This window comes from Hylobates moloch, unplaced genomic scaffold (assembly GCF_009828535.3).
Source record: "Hylobates moloch isolate HMO894 unplaced genomic scaffold, HMol_V3 SCAFFOLD_2, whole genome shotgun sequence".
Taxonomy (NCBI): Eukaryota; Metazoa; Chordata; class Mammalia; order Primates; family Hylobatidae; genus Hylobates; species Hylobates moloch.
Window position 1 is genome coordinate 56,830,414 of NW_026652277.1, and position 24,507 is coordinate 56,854,920.

A 24,507-nucleotide genomic window follows, 5' to 3' on the forward strand; every position below is an offset into this window, starting at 1 on the left:
CTTTGTACCCAGATATAGATGAAAAATCCTAATAACCACAGGTAGTTTGATGATTCAAATTTTACCATTCTAAGATGATAATTTATTGACTGATTTACTTTTAAACTGAAAAGCTTAGAATGAATGCTAAATATACCACCATATTTTCATTCTTTCTTAAAATTTTAATCTCAGTAGGCTGGGCACAGTGGCTCATGCCTATAATCCCAGCACTTCGGAAGGCTGAGGCAGGCGGATCACCCGAGGTCAGGAGATCAACACCAGCCAACACGGTGAAACCTCATCTCTACTAAAAATATAAAAATTAGGCACCATGGTGGCACATGCCTATAATCCCAGCTACTTGCGAGGTTGAGGTAAGAGAATTGCTTGAACCTGGGAGGCAGAGGTTACAGTGAGCCGAGATTGCGCCACTGCACTCCAGCCTGGGAAACAAGAGCAAGACTCTGTCTAAATAAAAAACAAACTAATCTCAGTGATGTAGATTGTGAGGAAGAAAATAAGATATAAACAGTTGTCAATTTAAAGGGTTCTATCTATGCTTTTACTTGCCATACCTGCCATAAACTGTGCACAATTAGTAGACAGGTGTGGACAGCAGTAGAGGGAAGGGGATGAATCTATCCCACAGGGTCTGCCACTATTGTATTTTTTATGACACTGGAATTTTAAAAACATTAATAACCTCATTTTTCAGCACTTTCTAGAATTCCAATCAAGGTAAATATAAGAAATTAAATGAGAGTAAAAGTCAAGAAAACATTTTGAAGGAATATAATGAAGGTTTAGGGTACTCAACACAATGCAAGTAACGAAAGTTCACTGGTATCCTGGAAAGAAAATGTCAACTGATGATTCCGCAAATGTAGTTTCATCTTTATCCACTCATCATAATCTAATAAATCAGCTGCATGGTGCTTAGCACATATTAAGCACTCTGTTTGTTGAATACTCAGATGCTTTGAAAAATAATGAGTTTTGCTTTCTATATCCTCGTTCATTTGAAATGTCAGAAAAAAATTCTTCCTTAAAGCAGAAAGTGCCTATTGGTAATCAGAGGGTATATACAGTTCATTAGTACTTACTTGCTCTCGAATCATATTTTTGTAGTGAGTCACAATATTGTCATGCTGTTCTAATGTTTTTTTCACCTCTTCTTCTTTTTTATCTTCTTCACTGGACTTATAAATAGCCTTAGTTATAACACCTATAAAAGAAAGCTTATTTAAAATCTGTTTTAAACGTTTTAAATACTATTTTACTATTAAGACTTAGTAAAAACATATAACCTAACTCCATGATAGGTAAGAAATAATCTTTTCAATCTTACTGAAAGCCAAATGTCCTTCAATGGGCTACAGATCAAGAGCTAGGAAAAAAATATACCTTTAGAGTTATCATATAACCTGTATGTATCCAGAATACACATGTACAATATAAACATAATTACTTTCCATCAAATATCAATATAAATCTTCAGTCTTACCTTCAAGTTCTTTTACCAGCTTCGTAAACTCATGATCAAATATCATGTATTCTGGACTGGGAAAGTTTGGCTGGGGTTTCTGAGATGCTCTGGAATACAACTCATGTTTGCTAATAAATCCTAGTTTCTCTATGAAATTCTCTTTGCCAATCCTCTTCTCAATTAGTTGTTTTAGTTTCTCTCTACGGAGATAAGGATATTGAAATGCTTTAAAAAAATAAAATCAAAACAAAACATAAAAGCTTGGTCTACATAATGCTTTGGCAAAAAAAAAAAAAAAAAAAAAATGCATCATTATCTCTTGATGCCATTAGAAAATCATCTTCCCCTTACTTACTTCATGTAGCTCTCAAGTGAGTTATCATTGAAATAAATCGAAATGCCCAACAAAAGGGCACATAAGCCTTGGACCAACTGCTCTTCTTCTCCAAGATTTTCTGCAATTTGTCCTGTAAGCTGAAATCTTTGTTAAGGAGGCTAAGGATTGAAAATATCTAGTATATTTTGCAATTTGAATTTGACATACATTAATACTTCACATAAGAGTTCCCATAAGAAATTCCATATATAGGCTAGGTGTGGTGGCTCATGCCTGTAATCCCAGCACTTTGGGAGGCCAAGGTGGGTAGATCACCTGAGGTCAGGAGTTTGAGACCAGCCTGGCCAACATGTCTCTACTAAAAATACAAAAATTAGCCGGGTGTGGTTGCGCACACCTGTAAATCCCAGCTACTCAGGAGGCTGAGGCAGGAGAATTGCTTGAACCTCGGAGGCGGAAGTTGCAGTGAGCCGAGATCGCGCCACTACACTCCAGCCTGGGAGACAGAGTGAGACTTCATCCCAAAAAAAAAAGAAAAAAAGAAAAAAAAGAAATTTCATATATGTATTACAACCCAGCATAAAACAAACCACACACACAACTTAAACAAGCATCATTACAACCTTAACAGTTTAAAAAGTTGCAACACAGATAAGATAGTGGAGAATTCAAATATTTTGGGCATAGAGCTACTTCTAATTGAGAAGAAAAACTAAAAAAGATATAAATACTTACATGTATGTTACTAAAACATAAAGGATACGAATGGAACATTGGCTGAATTGTGAAGAAAATGTGTTACTGCAATGGGACAATTGCTTAGCCAGGTACAAAGCAACATTAATAATCCAACTCTTGTTTGTATTTTGCTTCCCTGCAACAGATAAATTGGTAGAAATCTTTCCATTCATTTTGTATTTTTCAAACTTAAAGTTGCCCTAAGATCCCTTCCATTTGCATGAAAAGAACTTTAACATCTTATAAGAGATGAGCCAGAAAGCTAGTTTTAAAAAACTAAACAAGAGAATAAATTCTTGTATGCACCACAGGCTGCACTTCCTAAAATTAACAGAGTGCAGAAATTAGAATTGATTCATGTTCAGAGGCATATACTGGGTTATTTAAAATATGATTAGTTTAAAAACCTTGTCTGCTAAGGAAAAAAATTATAGTGTGGAGGCTTTAAAATAATCTATTAATCCCAAGACCCTTTACAATAAATTTGCCAAGCAAATTTATAATATTTCAGTCAGAAGTTTAAAAACAAGTTCCTGGGGTGGGGGGAGGGGGGAGGGACAGGCTAAATGACGAGTTAATGGGTGCAGGAAATCAACATGGCACATGGATACATATGTAAATGTACCCTAAAACCCTAAAGTATAATAAAAAAAAAAAAAAGTCAAAAAAAAAAAAAAAAAGTTCCTGATAAAAGGAAAATTCTACTTTCTTCAAAAAAAAAAACAAAACAAAACAAAAAAATCAAGAAAAATACAAAAAATAATCCCCTGAATCATTCAGTCAAATTCCATGAGAGAATATATTCTCTAACAATAAATAAACCATACTACAAATTCAGTCATCACACACCAGATGAGAAATCACAAACACAATCAAGAGGAAGATTTAAATTAGCCAAGTGCCCCAAACCATTAACAGCTGCCAAGTATAGTTAATAATGAAAATTAGTTTACAAAATTTTAATACAACACATTTACATCTCCTAGGTAGAATATTCTCTTAGTTCACAATATTGACAGTGCCCATATTTATATTCCTATAACCTGTATCTTTTTAAAACAAAACAAAACAAAACAAAACAAAACAAAACTTGTTTGAAATAAAAATAATGAAAATCAGAATAGTAATGCATCACTTTGGGGAAAGTCTCATAAAATGTCCAAAATATAATTCAAAGATCTAGACAAGGAATGAATTTAAAGTAACCATCACTGTGTTCTGAAAAATTTCTACCACCCAGACTATTCTAATTTCACCAACCTTGATGCCAACATCTTGACTCTTCTATAATCTATTTTTAGGTATATTTAATACTGAATTAAGTTCAAACAGGACCTCTTCAAATGATTTGCCAGGTAAGCACTGATACAAATTTAGTTTTTACATGGTGCATTATTTTTACTGTTTCCTTGCCTCTACGTCATTACCATGCCCACAATATATCTTCAAGTCATCCATGTAAACTGGAAAGTTAAAAACCAGTCACTCTCAACTGACTAGGTGCCACAGAAAACGTACAACTACTTGAATTATAAATGCGAATGTTTTGTTCATCCACCTGGTTATATATAAGTTCATTATTACTTAGAATAACCATTTGCAGGTACCAAATATACCCACATTGTATCTATAAGAACATCCTATCAAATCACTGGCTGATGTATGAGTAAAAAAAAAAACAGAATAAGATTTAAATCAGAATCTTCTAAAAGCATGGCTTTTGGGGTCTAATTGAAGGATAAGAGCAAAGTCAAATATAACCAGTTAAAAGACAGAATGAAACACTCCATTTATTACAGAGACAAAAAAAGATAAAGTACTCAGGAGTGAACCTAATCAAAATGGTATAAAATCTAAACAAGGAAAATTTTAAAACACTCCTAAAGAGCACAGAAGTGGACATAAACTAATAGAAAGCCACCATGTTCTTAGATAGGAGACTCAACATCACAAAGATATTAATTCTAAGTTAATTTATAAAATTAATGTGCCCGTAACCCCAGCACTTTGGGAGGCCAAGGCAGGTTGGATCACCTGAGGTCCGCAGTTCGAGACCAGCCTGACTAACATGGTGAAACCCTGTCTCTACCAAAAATACAAAAATTAGCCAGGCGAGGTGGCGTGCGCCTGTAGTCCCAGCTACTCGGGAGGCTGAGGCAGGAGAATCACTTGAACCTGGGAGGTGGAGGTTGCAGTGAGCCGAGATCACAACACTGCACTCCAGTCTGGGTGACAGAGTGAGACTCCATTTCAAAAAAAATAATAATTATAAATTAAATTAAAAATAAAATTAATGTGATTCAAATAAAAATTACTAAAACTTTTTTTTTTTTTTTTTTACTTCTGGAACAAAACAACGTGATTCTGAAGATCATATGAAAAAAGTGAGATTAACTAGGGACACTGTAAAAAAAAAAGAAAGAGAATAATGGATCATGAACAAGCAGGAATCAAGAGACAAAATACAAAAATCCAGAAAATGGGCCCATATACAAATGAGAATTTAGTATATGAAAAAGGTAGCATATAACCATCAGTGAGTTACAAATAGACTTAAAAGATTTTGGGACAACTAGATAGCTATCTAGAAAAAGATCAGTGGATCTGTATCTCATACAGTTCGCTGAGAAAAACAGAACAAAGAATTAAATGCAAAAAAAGAAACCAGAAAGTATAAGATAAAAATAGAAGTATAATTCCTTAAAGCCTTTTTTGGGGGAGTGAAGACCGGGTCTCGCTCTGTCTATCAGGCTGGAGTGCAGCAATCATAGCTCACTGCAGCCTTGAACTCCAGAGCTCAAGTGATGCCCCCACCTCAGCTTCCAAAGTGCTAATATACAGGTGTGAGCTACCACGCCTGGCCTAGTAAATTCCTTAAAATCTGAACATGGAAAGGCCTTTTCTAAGTATGACTTAAAATGCAGAAGCCATAAAAGATAAGTCTGAGAAAAAAAAAACAAATCCAAAACAAAACACCAAGGTCAAAAGACAAATGACATACCAGAAAAAAAAAAAAAATCCGTAACTCATATTAAAAACAAGGGTTAAGTATGTTAATATAAAATGGGCAGAGGATATAAATAAAAGGAAAAGTACGCATCTCTTTTCAGAGTCCCTAGAGTGTGTGAACCATTGAGAAGATCTGAGAAAACAAATGGGGGCTAAAACTGTAATTTGAGAGCATTCTCGGGGGTAATTATAAACCACAGATTTTACACGATAAAAGAGAACTACAAACAAAATATTTGAAGCTGAGGGCTGGGCGCAGTGTCTCACACCTGTAATCCCAGCACTTTGGGAGGCCAGGTGGGTGGATCACCTGAGATCAGGAGTTCGAGACCAGCCTGGCCAACATGGTGAAACCCTGTCTCTACTAAAAATACAAAAATTAGCTGGGCGTGGTGGTGCGCACCTGTAATCCCAGCTACTCAGGAGGCTGAGGCAGGAGAATCGCTTGAACCCGGAAGGCAGAGGTTGTGGTGAGCCAAGATCATGCCATTGCACTCCAGTCTGGGCAACAGAGTGAGACTCCGTCTCAAAAAAAAAAAGAAAGAAAAGAGCATGATGGAACTTTCCGGGATTATGAAAATGTTCTACATCTTGTTTCAGGTGGTGGTTACAGAGATACACTCAAACACCAAAAATCATCACATGAAACACAGAAGGTCTATGCATTTTATTGTATATAAATTAATACCTCAAAAAAAATTCCCTTTCAAATGACTGACATGTATACTTATAAAATACTTTCCCTAATATAAAATTCTGCAGGCTAAAGCTGCAAAATATGTATGTGTATGTGTAAGTTAATGACACATGTTAAATCATGCTCATACACAAAGACACAATTCATAACAGGACCTCATTTATTACTACCCACGTTATTCAACTGAAACTCATGCCCAAACATAGATATTAAGGTACACTCCTTTTCTGCCAAATACTCACACAAAACAAAACAAAAATAGCACTTTCCCCACACACAGCAAAAACGAATCCTTAGTGGTAGCTGTAGCATACGGATTATATTCAGAATAATCCATAATATTTCATTTAAAATATTTCAAATTATAAAATTATACTTACTATTGCACATTTTAAATAATCTAGTATAAAAATCATCATCACATTCTTTCATATGCTGATTAATTAAAGACAAAATTCTTAATCCTGAATTCTACTTCCTTTGAAATGGCTTCAGAGAAAATAAATAGGCAAGCTTGGAGAAAAAACACAAAAAACCGAAACCAAGGAAATCCAGAAAGTGCAAGCGTCCCCAGAAGAAGCACAAGTATAGATTCAGATTCTCATTCCCACAGTGTTTAGTAACACCAATACAATATCCCATGGAGAAAAACTGGAGAGCCATTTACAATAGAAATAAATTGGCTGACACGCAAAAGTGTGAGTAGAATGTAACTTCAAACAAGCAGTTAAAAAAAACCAATCAGCAAAACCCAAGACAGAGAAAAAGCTTTGCTGGAAGAGGAAAATGCCTAAGCTTAATCAAGTGATACATACCCGTCTGTCGATCTTATCACCCTGCAAATTATACATTATAAATTATTCATTCATATTACTACTTTAGAAAAGTCTAAATCTGGAAAAATCCCTCAAATACATTTTCATAGTCTCTCTACAAACTCAAGCGAATAATTTGGGACAGGATGGTTCTAACGAGACTTCTTTTATACAATAAAAAGTTAGAGGATACATTTAGAGGATATATATTTTAGAAGATAAAGGATAATTTTATAGCACTGTGATTACTTAAGAGTGGGGAAGACACTACCATCTTTAGCACTTCTCATCATGCATTCATTGTAATTTCAATGTTAAAGTGAAGTCTGTGGTGATGGTGATGCAAGAGATAATTACTGTTTGGCTTTAAAATAAAACTGTTGTTAACAGCAACATGAGAATGCAAAGTAGTAAGTAAAGACATAAAAATTTGGGGTAGTTTTTTTAATCTCTAAGAGGTAAGTGATAAAGACAAAATAAGCTTTCTATTAAACCAATTTTAAACTTCAACTTCCTTTTCACTATAGTTACTTTTTAAGCTTTCATTTATAATTTCTATGGATGGAGCTAATGTTTCTTTAAGTTTTCAATTAGCAATAATCACGCCTCGGATAGACCTCATTGGCTACGATACTGCCACTGCGCAAAGCTACTAATGTTTCTTTAAAAGCTCAAAATAAAGAAAAATGCAACGAGTGTGGCAGGATTAAAAACTAAAGAAGGACACAACCACATTATTATGGGGAGCGGGTAGGATAACTACTGCTAGAGCAGTGTACAGAACAATTTTAGATTTAGTCACATTTTTACTTTCCCTGAGTGACTCTAAATGTCAACGACTTTAGAGTTTTGCTAAAGGATGAACTTGAACTGTTCAATAGCAAGGCTGGTACATGTGGGGAAATCACGTAACAAAAAGCGACATTCCTAAATACCTAGCACCTACACTTCAATAAAGCTTTGTTGTTCTCATTAAGAGTCTAAGACATGCAAAAATTTTTTGTTATGTTTTCCTACATCTTTACTAGGTAAATTATATGCACTGGGGACTTAAGGATTTAAGAACTCACGAACCTCAAGGGGATATACTGTATAACTATATATGCAAGGGACCACTGATCTATTGTTTCTAGATGATCAATTGCTTTGGGAAGAGAAAGAGGGAAATACACAGCTATGAACTACTTTACTCCCTCCCATAAACTAATCTGAATTCAGTTACTGAGAAGAAAGAGAAAAATGACATGCAAGAACACTGTGGATAATTTAAAAACAAGACAAAACCCTCAAAATACCTTTCTACCCAGAACATGTATTTTCATCATGATGCAGACCTTATAACTATTTAGCAAAACTATTCCTCTAAGAGTATTTATTGCTTTTTCTCCACAAAACTGTTTCTGATTATGATGAGCTAATAAGCAGAATAAGTCTTCTCTGTCCTTTTTCATCTGCATCTTCTAAAGACATCCTTAAATCCTGTATCACTGACATCAAAACGTATAGAACTTTTTCCCTTATGGAAAACTTTACCTGTGAAAGAATATTGGTGCACTGTTGAAGTAAAGAAACTGGAGGGTTGCCAATACTTGTAGCAAGTTGAACCCTGAGCAACTGTTCTTTCTGGGTGGCATTTTCTTGCAACGCATGGGCAAGGGCCACAGCAGCACACCAGTTTGAAAGTGAATCAGTAGAAAACAAACCTCCACATAATAACTGGCCAGCTGAAACTGAATTACCTGTTGCTACAAAGATGGCAGGCAGACAATAAAAATACATTAGATTTTGATGTAAACCAAATTTTAAATAAATTGCTTTCTGTACACATAAAATAGTGTGAAATACCATTAAATATAATCATTAAACATGTATTAATTAGTAGTATTAAATATACTTTCAAAATGATAAAAGTCTGCTTTTCAAAGCAAAATGAACAATGAGAGAAAGTTATCTTGGAAGAAAAGTAACAGAACAAAGAAATACAGGTGGCGGCTGGGCATGGTGGCTCACGCCTGTAATTCTAGCACTTTGGGAGGCTGAGGTGGGAAGATCCCTTGAGGCCAGGAGTTGGTGGTGCATGCCTGTAGTCCCAGCTACTTGGGAGGCTAAGGCCTGAGGATCACTTGAGCCCAGGAGTTTGAGGCTGCAGTGAGCTATGGACTGCGCCACTGCACTCCAACCTGGACAAGAGTGATAACTTATCTTCAAAAAAAAAAAAGGAGAGAGAGAAAAGAAACACAGGTTGAGTATCCCTTATCCAAAATGCTTGGGACCAGAAGTATTTCAGAAAGAAGATGTGGTATATACACACAATGGAGTACTATTCAGCCATACAAAACAATGAGATCTAGTCATTTACAACAACACAGATGAATCCGGAGATCATTATGTTAAGTGAAATAAGCCAGGTATGTAAAGACAAACATTTGTTCTCACTTACTTGTGAGAACAAATAAAAATCAGAACTAAATTATTTACCATTAATGGTAGAAGGTAAAATTTATTTGCCTTTATTTGTGGGATCTAAAAATTTGTAGGAATTCATGTACACAGAGATTACAAAGGTGGTTATCAGAGGCAGGGCAGGGTAGTGGGAAGTTAGAGGGAAGATGGGGATAATGAGTACAAAAATATTGTTAGAAAGAATGAATAAGATATACCATTTGATTGCACAACAGGGTGACTATAATAAAAAATAAGTGTATATTTTATTTTTTGTTTTTTTTTTGGAGAGAGGGTCTCACTCTGTTTGCCCAGACTGGAGTGCGGTGGTGCAATTTCAGTTCACCGCAGCCTCGACCTCCCAGGCTCAGGTGATTCTCCCACCTCAGCCTCCCATGTAGCTAGGACTACCGGTGTGTACCACCATGCCTGGCTAATTTTTTTTTTTTTTTGAGATGGAGTCTCACTCTTGTTGCCCAGGCTGGAGTGCAATGGCATGATCTCAGTTCACTGCAACCTCTGCCTCCCAAGTTCAGGCGATTCTCCTGCCTCAGTCTCCCCAGTAGCTGGGATTACAGGCATGCGCCACCACGCCCGGCTAATTTTTATATTTTTAATAGAGACGGGTTTTCACCATGTTCGCCAGGCTGGTCTTGAACTCCTGACTTCAGGTGATCCACCCACCTTGGCCTCCCAAAGTGCTGGGATTACAGGAGTGAGCCACCAAGCCCTGCCTAAATTTTTTATTTTTAGTAGAGATGGGGTTTCACTATGTTGCCCAGGCTGGTCTTGAACTCCTATACTCAAGCAATATGCCTGCCTTGGCCTCCCAAAATGCTGGAATTGCAGGTGTAAGCCACCACGCCTGGCTTAAGTATACATTTCAAAATTACTTAATGAGTGCAATTAGATTATTTGAAACACAAAGGCTAAATATTTGAAGGAATGTTAAAAAAAAAAAAAAGAAGCATTTCAGATTTCAGACTTGGGATGCTCAACTTGTATTATAATATTTTCAGCATCAAACTGATGATGGTAACATTCCAAAAAATTACCTTAATTAAAAACAACATTTCTAAAACAAACTGAAGGAAATGCCACATTTTGATCATTCTACTACATCAGGGTCTTATTTTCATTAATGATCAATAATTTTTTTATGGTAATTTTTTACCAAATTTTTTTTGGTAAGTCTAATTAAACAGACTTAAATTCTAACAAAAAACCTCAATGTATGTAATTAAAATGAGTTTTATTGATGTTTCCAATTACCTTTATGAAACTGCTCTTAAAGTTTAAAGTTAACAAAGGTAAATATTTAAAAAATTTGTCTTAGGTAAGATGAAATATTTAAAGAACCCATAAAAAGGGTAATGACTCTAACCTATACTAGAACAACAGACTGAAAGTTAAATGTGATTTAATGGTAAAATTCATTTTCTTTTTCTTAATTTTTATTTTTGAGGCAGAGTCTCTCTCTGTTGTTGCCCAGGCTGGAGTGCAGTGGCACAATCTCAGCTCACTGCAGCCTCTGCCTCCAGGATTTGAGCGATTCTCCTGCCTCAGCCTCCTGAGTAGCTGGGATTAAAGGCATCTGCCACCACGCCCAGCTAATTTTTGTATTTTTAGTAGATACGGGGTTTCACCATGTTGGATAGGCTGGTCTCGAACTCCTGGTCTTAGGTGATCTGCCCGCCTTGGCCTCCCAAAGTGTTGGGATTACAGGCATGAGCCACCGCACTTGGCAAAATTCATCTTTAGAATGACAATTATAATTAACAGTAAATTCTGTTTACTGGCATCTATACATGCTAAGTTTCGGTGTGAGTACTTTATGTAATGTAATGCATGTAACTGCATTAATCCTCACAATGGTCCTAATGGGGTATTAACCCCACATAGAGATGGTATTATTAGCCCCCATAACTCAGTAAGGCTCAAGTTAAAAAGTTATACGGCAAAAGTTATACAGCAAAAGGGAAAATTCTACAATGCAAACTCTGGTCTGACTCCAAAGCCTGTTGTCTAAATTTACCTGCAGGCCTTAGAATTCAGGTGTTTTTGTTTTTTTTTTTTCTCTCCTAAGCATACAAAGTATTTTAGGCTAAAGCATAGAAAGAAAGAATCAATTAAAAGCTTGAAAGACAACGATTTACTTTTTCAAATAAAAATTAGAACTAAATTATTTACCATCAATGGTAGAAGGTAAAAGTGTTGACACGATTTCTCCTTGTCCTTTTTGGTTTTTATACAAGAAACACTGGAAACAATAGAGAACAGCACAGCGCAAAACAAATGGCTGCCTTTCATTAACCATGGACATGAGAAGTACTACAATTGCCGGTCTGTTGCATTTAAAAAGAAAAGAACAAAATGAAACACTGCAACCCAAGTATACAAGTCAATAACCAGTCATTTTTGTTGACTGAAGAATCATAACCAGAACACCAGCAAGTTAAGTATTTCCATCTCTATTTCACAGAAAACTGTAGCTGACAGAAGTGAAGTGACTGCTTGCTTAAGGCATACAGCTAGGATGTGGACGACATGATATCTGAATCTAAGTATCTAAATTCCAAAGACTACCAACTCTTTTAAAATACCAATATCATTTATCTTGTCAGATAATTTCTAGTTTCAAAACATACAACTAAACTTCTTTAAAGAGAGTAAGATGTGTATATGAGATACATTAACAACCCAAAGTTTTTACTTCCTCAGAGTAATCTCAGTATTTCCCTTTTTCTACCTTGGTGGGTTTGAAGGTGCATTTACAGATGCAAAGTAGTCTTGGTTTATTTGGCAGCCTCGAATAACTTCTGATACAGTATTTATGGTCTGTTAAGGGGAAGAAAGAAAAAGAACATTTAGAGAAATTAAGTCAAGAAGGAAAATACGTTTTCAACAGAAAAAAATCTTATATTCCACTTTTTAAGTGCCAAAATTCAGGCACAAAAACATCAGTGATAACATTATAATCTTGTAACACTTCCTCAAGGGAAAATTTTAAAGCATTAAGCATGGGTCTCCAATAAAATAACACTTGACAGGCATTTTAAATCTCAAAAACTATAATACTATTCTCTACGAGATAAAATATTTTATAAAAACAGAAAAAGGTTTTAAAATAATAATCAAAGAACAAATTTAAAAGTTTAAAAAATTCAATTTAAGGATGAAATTAAAAAATAAAAAGACTATTTCAAAACATGTTATACAAGATAAATATATACCATTTTTATTTGTTAATTAAAAATTAATTTTTAAAAAGACAAATTACCCAGAAAGTCTACTAATAGAGTTGCAGAAAGAGAACAGAAAAGAAGCCAGGCGTGGTGGCTCACGCTTGTAATCCCAGCACTTTGGGAGGCCCAGGTGGGTGGATCACTTGAGGTCAGGAGTTTGAGACCAGCCTGACCAACATGGTGAAACCCTGTCTCTACTACAAATACAAAATTAGCTGGGCGAGGTGGTGTGTGCCTGTAATCCCCATTACTTGGGAGGCTAAGGCAGGAGAAATGCTTGAACCTAGGAGGTGGAGGTTACAGTAAGCCGAAATAGTGCCACTGCACTCCAGCCTGGGAAATAGAGCAAGAAACAACAACAACAACAGCAACACAAAACAGAAAAGAGAAAATTATCAGGCAATGCCAAAAACATCCTCAGAACTGAAGGATGTATATTTCCAGCTAAAGGTGCTCAGTGAACGATAAAAATAACTGGGGAGCAAGGGAGTGGGGAAAAGGTCCACAGGACAGCACATCATCAGTAAATTTCAGAAAATCAAAAATAACAGATCTCAAAAGTTTCCAGAGAGAAAAAGATTACAATTAAAAAAAAAAAAGTAGGATTATAATGGCTTCAAACTTCAAACTTCCTAACAGCAACACTGGAATGATGTTCGGAAAGTTGAGTATTAGTGATTTCCAACCCTGAATTCCATATCTAGCCAAACATTAAATTAATTCTGAAAGTAGAGGAATGACATTTTCAGAATGAAAGAGCAAAAAATAAAAAAAATTCTGTTATTTATTCTTTTTTTTTAGAAAATTAAGACAAATAATGGCCGGGTGCAGTGGCTCACGCCTGTAATCCCAGCACATTGGGAGGCTGAGGTGGGCGGATCACTTGAGGTCAAGAGCCTGGCCAACGTGGTGGAACCCCGTCTCTACTAAAAATACAAAAAATTAGCTGGGCGTGGTGGCAGTCGCCTGTAATCCCAGCTACTGGGGAGGCTGAGGCAGGAGAATTGCTCAAACCCAGGAGGCGGAGGTTGCAGTGAGCCAAGATTGTGCCATTGCACTCCAGCCTGGGCAACAAGAGTGAAACTCCATCTCCAAAAAAAAAAAAAGAGAAAAGAAAACAAAAGAAAATTAAGAAAAATAAAGTTAATGAACCAAGGGATAGAGGAAAAAGATATGTGATCCAGGCCAGGAGCACTGGCTCATGTCTATAATCCCAACATTTCGGGAGGCCAAGATGGCTGGATCATTTGAGGTCAGGAGTTCGAGACCAGCTTGGCCAACATGGTGAGACCCTGTCTCTACTAAAATTACAAAAATTAGCCGGGCGTGGTGGCGGGTGCCTGTAATCCCAGCTACTCAGGAGGCTGAGGTAGGAGAATTGCTCGAACCCAGAAGGCGGGGGTTGCAGTGAGCTGAGATCATGCCACTGTACTATAGCCTGGGCAACAGATTGAGACTCTGTACAAAAAAAAAAAAAAAAAACATACAGGATCCAGATAACCAAGGAAGCCAAGTCAGGAGACAAGTAAAGGAAATCTTAGGAAGATGGCAAAAGAAAGTCCCAGGACAAGAGACATGGGGAAGAATTAGAGCACAGATTGGAGTAGGAGAATAGAGGGTCTGCGGGTGGCCTGCGGTGGGAAACAAAGTGTTAAGTATATGATTATTAAGCATATATACCTATGCATATATAGAGTAACAGTAAAATGAAGAACACAATTATGACTCATGGATGAGAAAAATGTATATTTAAAAAAGGATATAGGGCTCTATTTGGCTTAGCAGGAATGGGATCAATACAGCTGTAAAAATATAAACCCCAACTACTGATTTAAATATAAATTCCATAAAATAATTATGAGGCGACATGAGGAAGTGGGACTTACATTAAGGACAACTGAGGCTGAAGGCAGTTATTTTTGTTATAAAATTTTTATTATTATTTGTACTTTTGATATTGCACGTGTTAATCTGAGAAAAATTTAAAAAATATAAACGAACTTTTTTTCTTCAAACTAACTTCTTTTTCTTATAGGTAAGCAACAGAGAATGCCACACATTAGCGGAAAAGAATTTACTATTCAATGAATCTACCGGTTGAGTAAGACTAAGTCACTTTGTTCTCAAAATAAAAACGAAATCATACTGTGCACTCCTGTTGAATATAATAAAATCAATGAGAAATCTTTGTAGATGGATCTGCAAAGCTTTAACATTATTATTTATGTACGATAAAACTCGAGGGATGAGTATATCTTTTGGAATCAATACTTTTATCATTATGTGAATTATATTTTAGTAAGATCATTAAAAATTTTAACCTAAAAAATGGTTAACTATTGTACTTTTTCCTTCAGCAAATATCTAATTCTTCCTAGGATTCAGGATTTCAACTCCCACAGAGTTGGCTTTGACTTCATTTGCTTTACCTCAGTCAGGATATCAGCAGGAACCCCAGTAGCCATTAGGATAGTACAAAGCTGCTGCAATAACCCACACTGGAACATAGCCTTCTGGCAGCTACTGGTAGCACCAGGAGGGTTGGTGGGAGATACCAATACACGAACAAGCTGTGAAAGAAAGAGAAAACAAAATTTGTCTTATAAAGATTTGAAAAGGCTTGTGGCAAATCTGATCTATGTGAACAAGAAAGTCTGCATGAAGTACTCCCTTAGCTGCTTAGCTACATTTGGGTGCTCTTTCTTTCGTGCTCCCATGGCAATAGTTCTGTGATAGTAATATTACATTACGCCTCTTAAACTTAAGGTTGTCTTCTTCAGCTGACTGTGAACTCCCAGAGAGAAACTGCCTTGGTCATTTTTGTTTCCCAAAGAAGCACAGTACTTGTAACAGTACATATTTAATAAGTAAATGAATGAATAAGTTACAGAGTGGCAGATTTCTTTTCAAAGTTAATAATGAACTATCTAGTAAGAGAGCAGGTCTGAAAACAGAAGGACCTGACGTGTGATAAATTTCCCCTAAACTGGAAATATTTAAAGACAGGCTAAAACCAAAACTGGAGAGATGGTAAAAGATTCATGTATTAGGCATGGGGTGGGCTGCATTGATTGCTAATGCCAATTAAATCCCTATGATTCTATGATTACTTGGACTGTAAACATAAAATTTCAGAAACATGAAAAAAGTCATCTGAAATAACTACTTAACACAGTTATGTCTCCAAATTCATTTTACATGTGTGTCACATTTTAAAACTACAGTTATGTGTATATATATGTGCAAAATCTTGTAAATCAAGATCAAATGGGGGTATTTATGATAATACCTTGTTAACAAAGTGCTGTGTAAACATTAACCATTATTTTATAGGAGATACACAGAAGTAATCAATGATTTAAGCGAGTAAACCAAAACACTTGTATTACTACAGCTGACACATATTGTGATCTATGGATTGACTCCACTAAGAAAGGGGATTTTTTGTGAGGGAGGAGTTAAATACTAAAACAAAAAAAAGTTTGAAAAGTGGTATTTTTTATTGTTGGTGAATAAAAAGGTAACCAGAAATCACTAGAATTAGAGAAAAACTTCAACCAGTAGTTAACTCAGTGAGTAATGACAAAATAGATTTAGATGTTTCCAAGTCTGGCTTAACAGACATTTCAAAGAGGGTACATTAATAAATTGATGTCACTGAAGAGAAGGTCAGGATTACATTGGTTCCTGTCCTTGGACTTTTCTAGTGAGATTTCTGGTGTTTTTTCCTCCCTTAATTTATTTCCCTCCTATCCTTACTACTTCTTTTCCTTCTTTTTTTGAGTATTTAAAACAAATACTAGGCAATATGTCAATTCTACCACAAATAATTCTGTATGCATCTCCACTTGATATTTTTTGAAATATAATCATACCATTATTACATCGGACAAAATCAACAGTAATTTTCTACTATCATCTAATAGCAGTTGAGTGTCTTTACTGATGATGTAAATAAAGAAAAAGGGAATATTTATGAGGATAAAAGAGATCTAATAGCAACATGTAAATATATAAAATATTCACAAGGAATGAACGTGTGTCATTCCAGAAAGCAAAAGTAAATTTACAGAAGTCATATCAAGACAGTTTATGACTTAATATATAAAGTTTCTAATAATTAAAACTACCCTAGAATGAAAATGATTATCTCATAAGGTTATGAACTTTCTGGGAGCCATTGGCAGTATCTTCCCAATAAAATGCCATAGAAGAGACTCCCGCAGGGATAAAAAGTAGACTAGTCATAAAGCTATAATTTTATTAAAAAAATAAAATATTTTATAACTAAAAAACTTTTCAAAAGATGTTTTCCCTAAATTTAGTCTGCAAAATTTGAATTAAAACTCTGCAAGCAGATCAATTTCTGTTTTTAGTGGCTCAGAATGCAATCATGGTAACTGTGATGATGAATAGTTCCAATACAGAATGTGTTATGTCCAAACAGGAAAACAATGATGCATTTTTATTTAGTGTATAATAGAGAACTTAAAATACAAGCAACTCTAAATAAAGTTATACACAAAGTATTCCAACAGGTTCTAACAGAATAGCAGAAGATAACTCCTGGCCTGTAAAGTCATGAGTGAATCTACTATTCAGTATTGCAGGTGGAGAACATATTAAAATGAATTAAACTCAGTTCCTCTGCTTTGGAGTTTATGGTCTTCACAACAAGTCTAAGAGAAAAAAGCTTTACTAAGCTACAGAAAGCCAGTTTATTCACTTTTTAAAAGTAAAGAATTCTTAAAGAATCAACTTGTTATATAAGAGAATATTGTATTTTTCTGTTTACATGCTGTACTCTAATAATTTTTTGGTAATTTTTTTTTTTTTCCTGAGATAGACTGTCACTCTGCTGCCCAGGCTGGAGTGCGTGGCGTGATTATGGTTCAATGCAGCCTCAACCTCCGAGCTTAAGTGATCCTCCCCCTCAGCCTCCTGAGCAGTTGGGACAATAGGTGGACACCACCACACCGGGCTGATAAAGACCATATTGCCCAGGTTGGTCTCAAACTCCTAAGCTCAAGTGATCCCCACCTGCCTTGGGCTCCCCAAGTGCTGGGATCACAGGTGTGAGTCACCACACCTGACCTACTTTACTTTTTAAACAGTGACACTTCCTTCAGAATAATTCTTTACATAGTACCCTAAACCATAAAACATGTGTAGCTTCCTCAAACAATCTAAATTTTCACTGTTTGATACAAAATACATACTTTTGTATATCATTATTCTCTCACCCTCTCTAATCACATTTTGGAAATTACTTTTCTAGAGGAATTTCCTTATTTAAGAAAGCAGTGTAGGCCGGGCATGTGGCCCACACCTATAACAGCAGCACTTTGGGAAGCTGAGGCAGGAGAATTGCTTGCGCTCAGGAATTCCTGACCAGCCTGGCAATATAGCGAGACCTTATGTCTACTAAAAATAAAAAATCCAGTCAGGTGTGGTGGCTTGCGCCTGTAGTCCCAGCTACTCAGGAAGCTGAGGTGGGGGGATTTCTTGAGCCAGGGAGGTTGAGGCTGCAATGATCTGTGAAGACACCACTGCACTCAGCCTAGGCAACTAAGTAAGAACCTGTCTCTTAAACAAAACAAAATAAAGCAGTGTTGAACAAAGGTATCAAGGTTACCACTTGGTGACACTGTTTCTAAAACATTAAAAAACTATTAACTTCTTAAATGTATAATACCAACATGTGAAAACAGAAATGATGAGTTGGGAGTACAAATAGACTCTGTGACTAAGTTCTCCTGGAAAATACTTTTTTAACAGTTTTTAGGCATATTCTAACTAGGGTAACTGCATAATTTATAATCCAAACCGGGACACTTTTGAAGTGAAAGAGGAAGCTATTAGTAATTACAAAACGAATACTGTACTGGCAAACTGGGACACAGATTACCCTAATTATCAATCCTATGCAGGCAACTCCCACGGCATGGGACAACATTCAGCCTCTAATTACTAGCGGAGCTAACCATCTAGTTAGGTCCACAACTTCCGAGAGACACAGGTATAATTCAGAGACATTCAAATGCCCACAAGAATTATGAGTTCATAAGTGAGGAGACTAGTATAAACTTAAGAGTTTGGAGAAGGAGGATTCAATAAAGGAGTAAGTAAGTAAACTACTTCAAAGAACTTAAAAATTTTCTCTGATGAGGAAATAATTTGGGATCCTACTGTCCTCACTTTTATTATTACCACTAAGCTTTCACCATAAAGCATCAATAAATCACAGGTGGTCTGTCAATGTAACATGTATTCGACTTAAAACTCAGACTAATCATCTTTGGGGGCAGGACATGATCATTTATTTCCTAGCATCTAGTGCCTGGCTCTCAGTAAATGCTTACTGAATGAATTTATTTGAACTTAATAGTTTGAATATTAAAATTTATCCTATTAGAGCCCTAAGTGAAGAAAGTAGGTTTTTAAAAATTCAAATCAACAATCTAACCTATTATTCCTTAATGTAAAACCCATCAGGAAACTGTATGTCTGAATTTGCTTTAAAATCATACAGCAAAGAGAGGAATAAATGATGAAACAAAATTGCCAGATGTTAATAACTGTCAAAGCTAAATAATGGGTAGGTAGGATCTCTAGCTAGAGGATAACTGCAAATTTCCATATTACGGTTTTTTTTAAGCCAACCTGAAAGCCATCAAATATTCTGGATTTGTCAAATACAAGCAATTTTCTTCTCTTTGAAAAGATCACTGTCAAAATTCTTACCACATTTATGTCTAAGGATAGTATACCTGTAGCATTAGATGTAGATTGGTCACTTTCTGTGCAGACCAGCCAGAATTTTCCTCTCCAACTTCAAACCAAGGTTTCATACGTTGAATATATGAGCCTTCTTTAAAAAAATTTTGATTGGAGTTGTTGTTTTTTAACAAGTTTTGGAGCAAAATCAAACAATCTTCAACTACTATACCTGGGGAAATAATGTAAAACACAAGTGTTAAGGTTCATAAAACCTGACGCAAAACTCCCAAACATTTTCAAAAAGATAAATCTCCATGCTCAGCATCTCTTCAATATGGCCAGGCAGATAGATAGTCTGTTCTGACACCTGATGGCCACAGGCCATAACCTGCATGCTCTTTCTCAGGTACCCCAAAGATCTCTTGACTTCTACGTCAAGTACCCAATCGCCTTAGTAACTCATCGTTTATCTTCAAATCCCGGCTTAAACATCATTTCTTCAGGAATGATTACCAAGACTACAGGACTAGGTTAGCGTCACCAGCTACATGCTCTCGCAGTAGCCTTCTCCTTTTATTATTAGATAGTGTTTGTCTTCTCCACTAGATTATAATTCACAAACGCTTGTGAACAGCCTACTTACCTCTGTATCTTTAGCAGAGACAGAGACATGATATCATGTATATACACAGTACTTAACTATTAAACATTTGTTGAATGAATCAACCATATCTTATTTGATCTCTAAGAAGCTCTTAACATTGTTTGTCTCTTCCTTGAAACTTCCCTTGATTTCTAAAACGTTACTCTCTCTTGATTTTCCTTACAGCTCTGCAGGTGCTCGATCTTTCATTATTTCTGTCCTCCATGGTTTTATCCTTTTTCTTCTTTGTTTACAGCATATACTCTCCAGGGCAGTTTCATTCACACTACAGCTTTCACTATTATCACAGTGAAAACTCTCCAATTGATCTCTACTTTACCAAGTACTAATAGATTAACCAATAGCCTCCGTTTCTTCTGATAAACATATTGACTGATGCTGGATGCTGTACGTAACAATGAGTAATCTCATCTGATACATCAACATTTTAACTCCTAATAGTTGAGCTGTATGTTGACAAAAATCAATTTTTTTTTTAAAAAAGACATCATTTTTTAGAGCAGTTTTAGGCTTATAGAAAAAGTAAGTACAAATAGAGTTTCTCTACACAGATATCTACTTACTGGTTCCAGACTTCTGCAATAAAGCAAGTATCACAATAAAGTGAGTCCCACAGATTTTTTGGTTTCTTAATGTATACAAAAGTTATGTTTACACCATAATGTAATTTATTAAGTGTGCAATAGCATTATGTCCAAAGAATGTACATACCTTAATTTAAAAATATTTCATTGCTAAAAAATGCTAATGACCGCCTGAGTCTTCAGTGAGTCATTTTACTCCCAGTAGAAATTCTTTCAAAACTGGAGTCAATTCTCTCAAACCCTAACACTGCTTTATCAACTAAGTTGATGTAATATTCTAAATCCTTTGTTGTCATTTCACCAATGTTCACAGCATCTTCACCACTTTCTTTGCTCATCCATAAGTAATAACCCCTCATCTGTTAAAGTTTGATCATGAGATTGCAAAAATTCAATCACATTTTCAGGCTCCACTTCTAATTCTCTTGTTATTTATACCACATCTTCAGTTGGTTCCTCCACTAAAGTCTTGAACCCCTCCAAATCATCCATGAGGGTTGTTGGAATCAACTTCCAAACTCCTATAAATCTTGGTATTTTGACTTCCCATGAATTACAAATGTTCTTAATGGTATCTAGAATGGTAAATCCTTTCCAGAAGGTTTTCAATTTACTCTGCCCAGATGCGTCACAGAAATCACTATCTATGGTAGCTATAGCCTTATGAAATGTGTTTCTTAAATATTAAGACTTGAAAGTCAAAATTGCTGGGTGCGGTGGCTCACGCCTGTAATCTCAGCACTTTGGGAGGCTGAGGTGGATGGATCACTTGAGGTCAGGAGTTCAAGGCCAGCCTGGCCAACATGGTGAAACCCTGTCTCTACTAAATTACAAAAATTAGCTGGGCGTGGTGGTGCATGCCTGTAATCCCAGCTACTCACGAGGCTGAGGTACGAGAATTGCTTGAACCTGGGAGGCAGAGGCTGCAATGAGCCGAGATTGTACCACTGCACTTCAGCCTGGGGGACAGAGTGAGACTTGATCCATGGGCTGCAAAATGCATGTTGTGTTAACAGCATGAAAACAATATTATTGGCCGGGCACAGTGGCTCACGTCTGTAATCCAGCACTTTGGGAGGCCATGCGGGCGAATCAAGAGGTCAGGAGTTCGAGATCAGCTTGGCCAACATAGTGAAACCCCATCTCTACTAAAAAAAAAAAATACAAAAAATTAGCCGGGCACAGTAGTGGGTGCCTGTAATGTTAGCTACTCAGGAGGCTGAGGCAGGAGAATCGCTTGAACCTAGGAGGCAGAGGTGGCAGTGAGCCGAGATCACACCACTGCACACCAGCCCAAGTGACAGTGTGAGACTCCATCTCAAAAAAAAAAGAAAACAGTATTACTCTCTTTGTACATCTCCATCAGAGCTCTTGCGTAATCAGGTGCATTGTCAATGAGAAGTAATATTTTGAAAATCGTTTTTTCTAAAGCACTGGGCTTAGAAAACCATGCTCTTACACAGAAGTGTAAGAGATGTGTGTTCAGTAAATCATGCCCTTACATAGATGTGCTGTCTTCCAGGCTTTGTTGTCCATTTATAGAGCACAGACAGAGTAGATTTAGTATATTTCTTAAGGGTCCTAGGATTTTCAGAATGGTGAGCACTGGCTTCAACTTAAAGTCAACAGTGCATTAGCCCTTAACAAGAGAGTCAGCTTGTCCTTTGAAGCTCTGAAACCAGGAGGTGACTTCTCTCTAGATACAAAAGTTCTAGATGGCATCTTCTTCCAATAGAAGGCTGTTTTGTCTACGCTGAACATTTAGCATAATTCATCAATTATCTTAACTAAATCTTCTGGATAAACTTGCTGCAGTTTCTACATCAGCACTTGGTGCTTCACCTTGTACTTCTGTTAGGGAGACAGCTTCTTTCCTTAAATCTCACGCAGCAACATCTGCTAGTTTCATGCACAATATCCATTCTTCCAACTTTCCTTGTGCAGCTTGTTCATCTCTCTCAGAATTCACAGAATTGAAGAGTCAGGGCGTCACTCTGGATTACGCTTGGCTTAATGAAGTGTTGTGGCTGGTTTCATTTTCAATCCGGACTACTAAAACTTTCTCTACATCAGCAATAAGGCTGTTTTGCTTTCTAATTATTCATGTGTTCACTGGAGTAGAACTTTTAATTTTCTTAAGAACGTTTCCTTTGCATTCACAACTTGGCTATTGGGCCTAGCTTTTAACATGCCTTCCTCTGTATCTTCAGCAGAGAAAGCTTAAATTTCTAGCTTTTGATTAAAAGTGAGAGATACACAACTCTTCTTTCACTTGAACACTTAGAGGCCACTGTAGGGTTATTAATTTGCCTGATTTCAATATTGTTATGTCTCAGGGAATAGGGAGGCCTGAGGGAGGGAGGGAGGGGAAGAGGGGAAGAGAGAGTGGGAGAGAGAGGATGGGCCAGTCTGTGGAGCTGTCAGAATGCATGTAACATTTTTGCTTAAGCTTGCCCTCTTAAATGGGCACTGTTTGTGGTACCTCAAAACAACTACAATAGTAACATCAAAAATCGCTGATCACATCACCATAACAGATATAATAATGAAATGTTTGAAATAGTAATTGTGACAGAGACATGAAGTGAGGGCGTGCTGTTGGATAAATGGAGTCAACAGACTTATTCAATGCAGGGTTGACACAAGCCTTCAGTTGGTAAAAAAACATATTCCCTGGGAAATGCAATGAAATAATGTATGCCTGTACTTTCCAGTTCCCCCATCATTAATATATTGCATTAATGTGGTACATTTCTTACAATACAATTCATAAATGAATATTAATATACTATTATTAAAGTCCACAGTTTACATTAAGGTTCACTCTGTGCTATAAAGTTCTATGGATTTTAACAGAAGTATAATCTCTTGTCTCCACCATTACAGTATCATACAGAATAGTTTCGTGACCCTAAAAAATACCCTGAGCTTCACCTATTCATCTCTTCCTTCCTCTATCCCCAAATCCCTGGCAACCGCTGATCTAAATATTTATGGTCCACATAGTCTTGCCTTTTCCAGAATGTCATATACAGCCGACCCTTGAACAACAGTTGGGTTTGAACTGCATGGGTCCACTTATATGTTTTCTTCCTCTCTGCCATCCCTGAAACAGCAAGACCAATCCTTCCTTTTGCTCCTCAGCCTACTCAACATGAAGATGACAAGGATGAAGACCTTTATGATAATCCACTTTACTTAATGAACAGTAAATATATTTTCTCTTCCCTCTGATTTTAATGTTTTCTTTTTTCTACCTTATTTTACTGTAAGAATCGAGTATAAAATAGACACAACATACAAAATGTATTAATCCACTGCTTATGTTATTGGTAAGGCTTCTGGTAAACATAGTCTATTAGCAGTTAAGTTTTGGGGGAGCCAAAAGTTAAAAAGTAGATTTTCAACTGTCTGGGGCACTGGTGTCCCTAAACCTTAAATTATTCAAGGGTTAACTATAGTTGGAATAATATATTATGTAGCTTTTTCAGACTGGTTTATTTCACTTAGCAATATGCCTTTATGGTTCCTTTACGTCCTTTCATGGTTTGATAACTCTTTTCATTGCTAAATAACATCCCAATGTATAGATGTAGTACAGTTTATCTATCCATTCAACTACTAAAGGACATCTTGGTTGCTTCCAAGTCTTGGCAATTATGAACAAAGGTGTTTTAATAGTCATGTGCAGGTGTTTGTGTGAATATGTCTTAAACTAATTTGGGTAAATACCAAAGAGCGTGACTGTTGAGTCATAAAACTATGTTTAGCTTTGTGAGAAACCACCA

General features: G+C 36.3%; 1 protein-coding gene and 1 pseudogene across 1 annotated transcript in view; both read right to left on the reverse strand.

Annotated features, from left to right (window-relative positions):
* USO1 (USO1 vesicle transport factor) overlaps positions 1 to 24,507 on the reverse strand; it is a 95,683-nt gene that overhangs the window by 12,397 nt on the left and 58,779 nt on the right. Inside the window, exons 9-17 of the mRNA XM_032149949.2 lie at positions 19,522 to 19,700; positions 15,181 to 15,321; positions 12,256 to 12,344; positions 11,697 to 11,851; positions 8,598 to 8,809; positions 2,569 to 2,679; positions 1,824 to 1,942; positions 1,487 to 1,668; positions 1,086 to 1,207 (exon numbers count right to left, since the gene is read on the reverse strand). Coding sequence (XP_032005840.1) covers positions 1,086 to 1,207; positions 1,487 to 1,668; positions 1,824 to 1,942; positions 2,569 to 2,679; positions 8,598 to 8,809; positions 11,697 to 11,851; positions 12,256 to 12,344; positions 15,181 to 15,321; positions 19,522 to 19,700 — 1,310 coding nt within the window. The remainder of the gene's footprint in view (positions 1 to 1,085; positions 1,208 to 1,486; positions 1,669 to 1,823; positions 1,943 to 2,568; positions 2,680 to 8,597; positions 8,810 to 11,696; positions 11,852 to 12,255; positions 12,345 to 15,180; positions 15,322 to 19,521; positions 19,701 to 24,507) is intronic.
* Positions 7,583 to 7,715, reverse strand: LOC116477043 (U4 spliceosomal RNA; annotated as a pseudogene).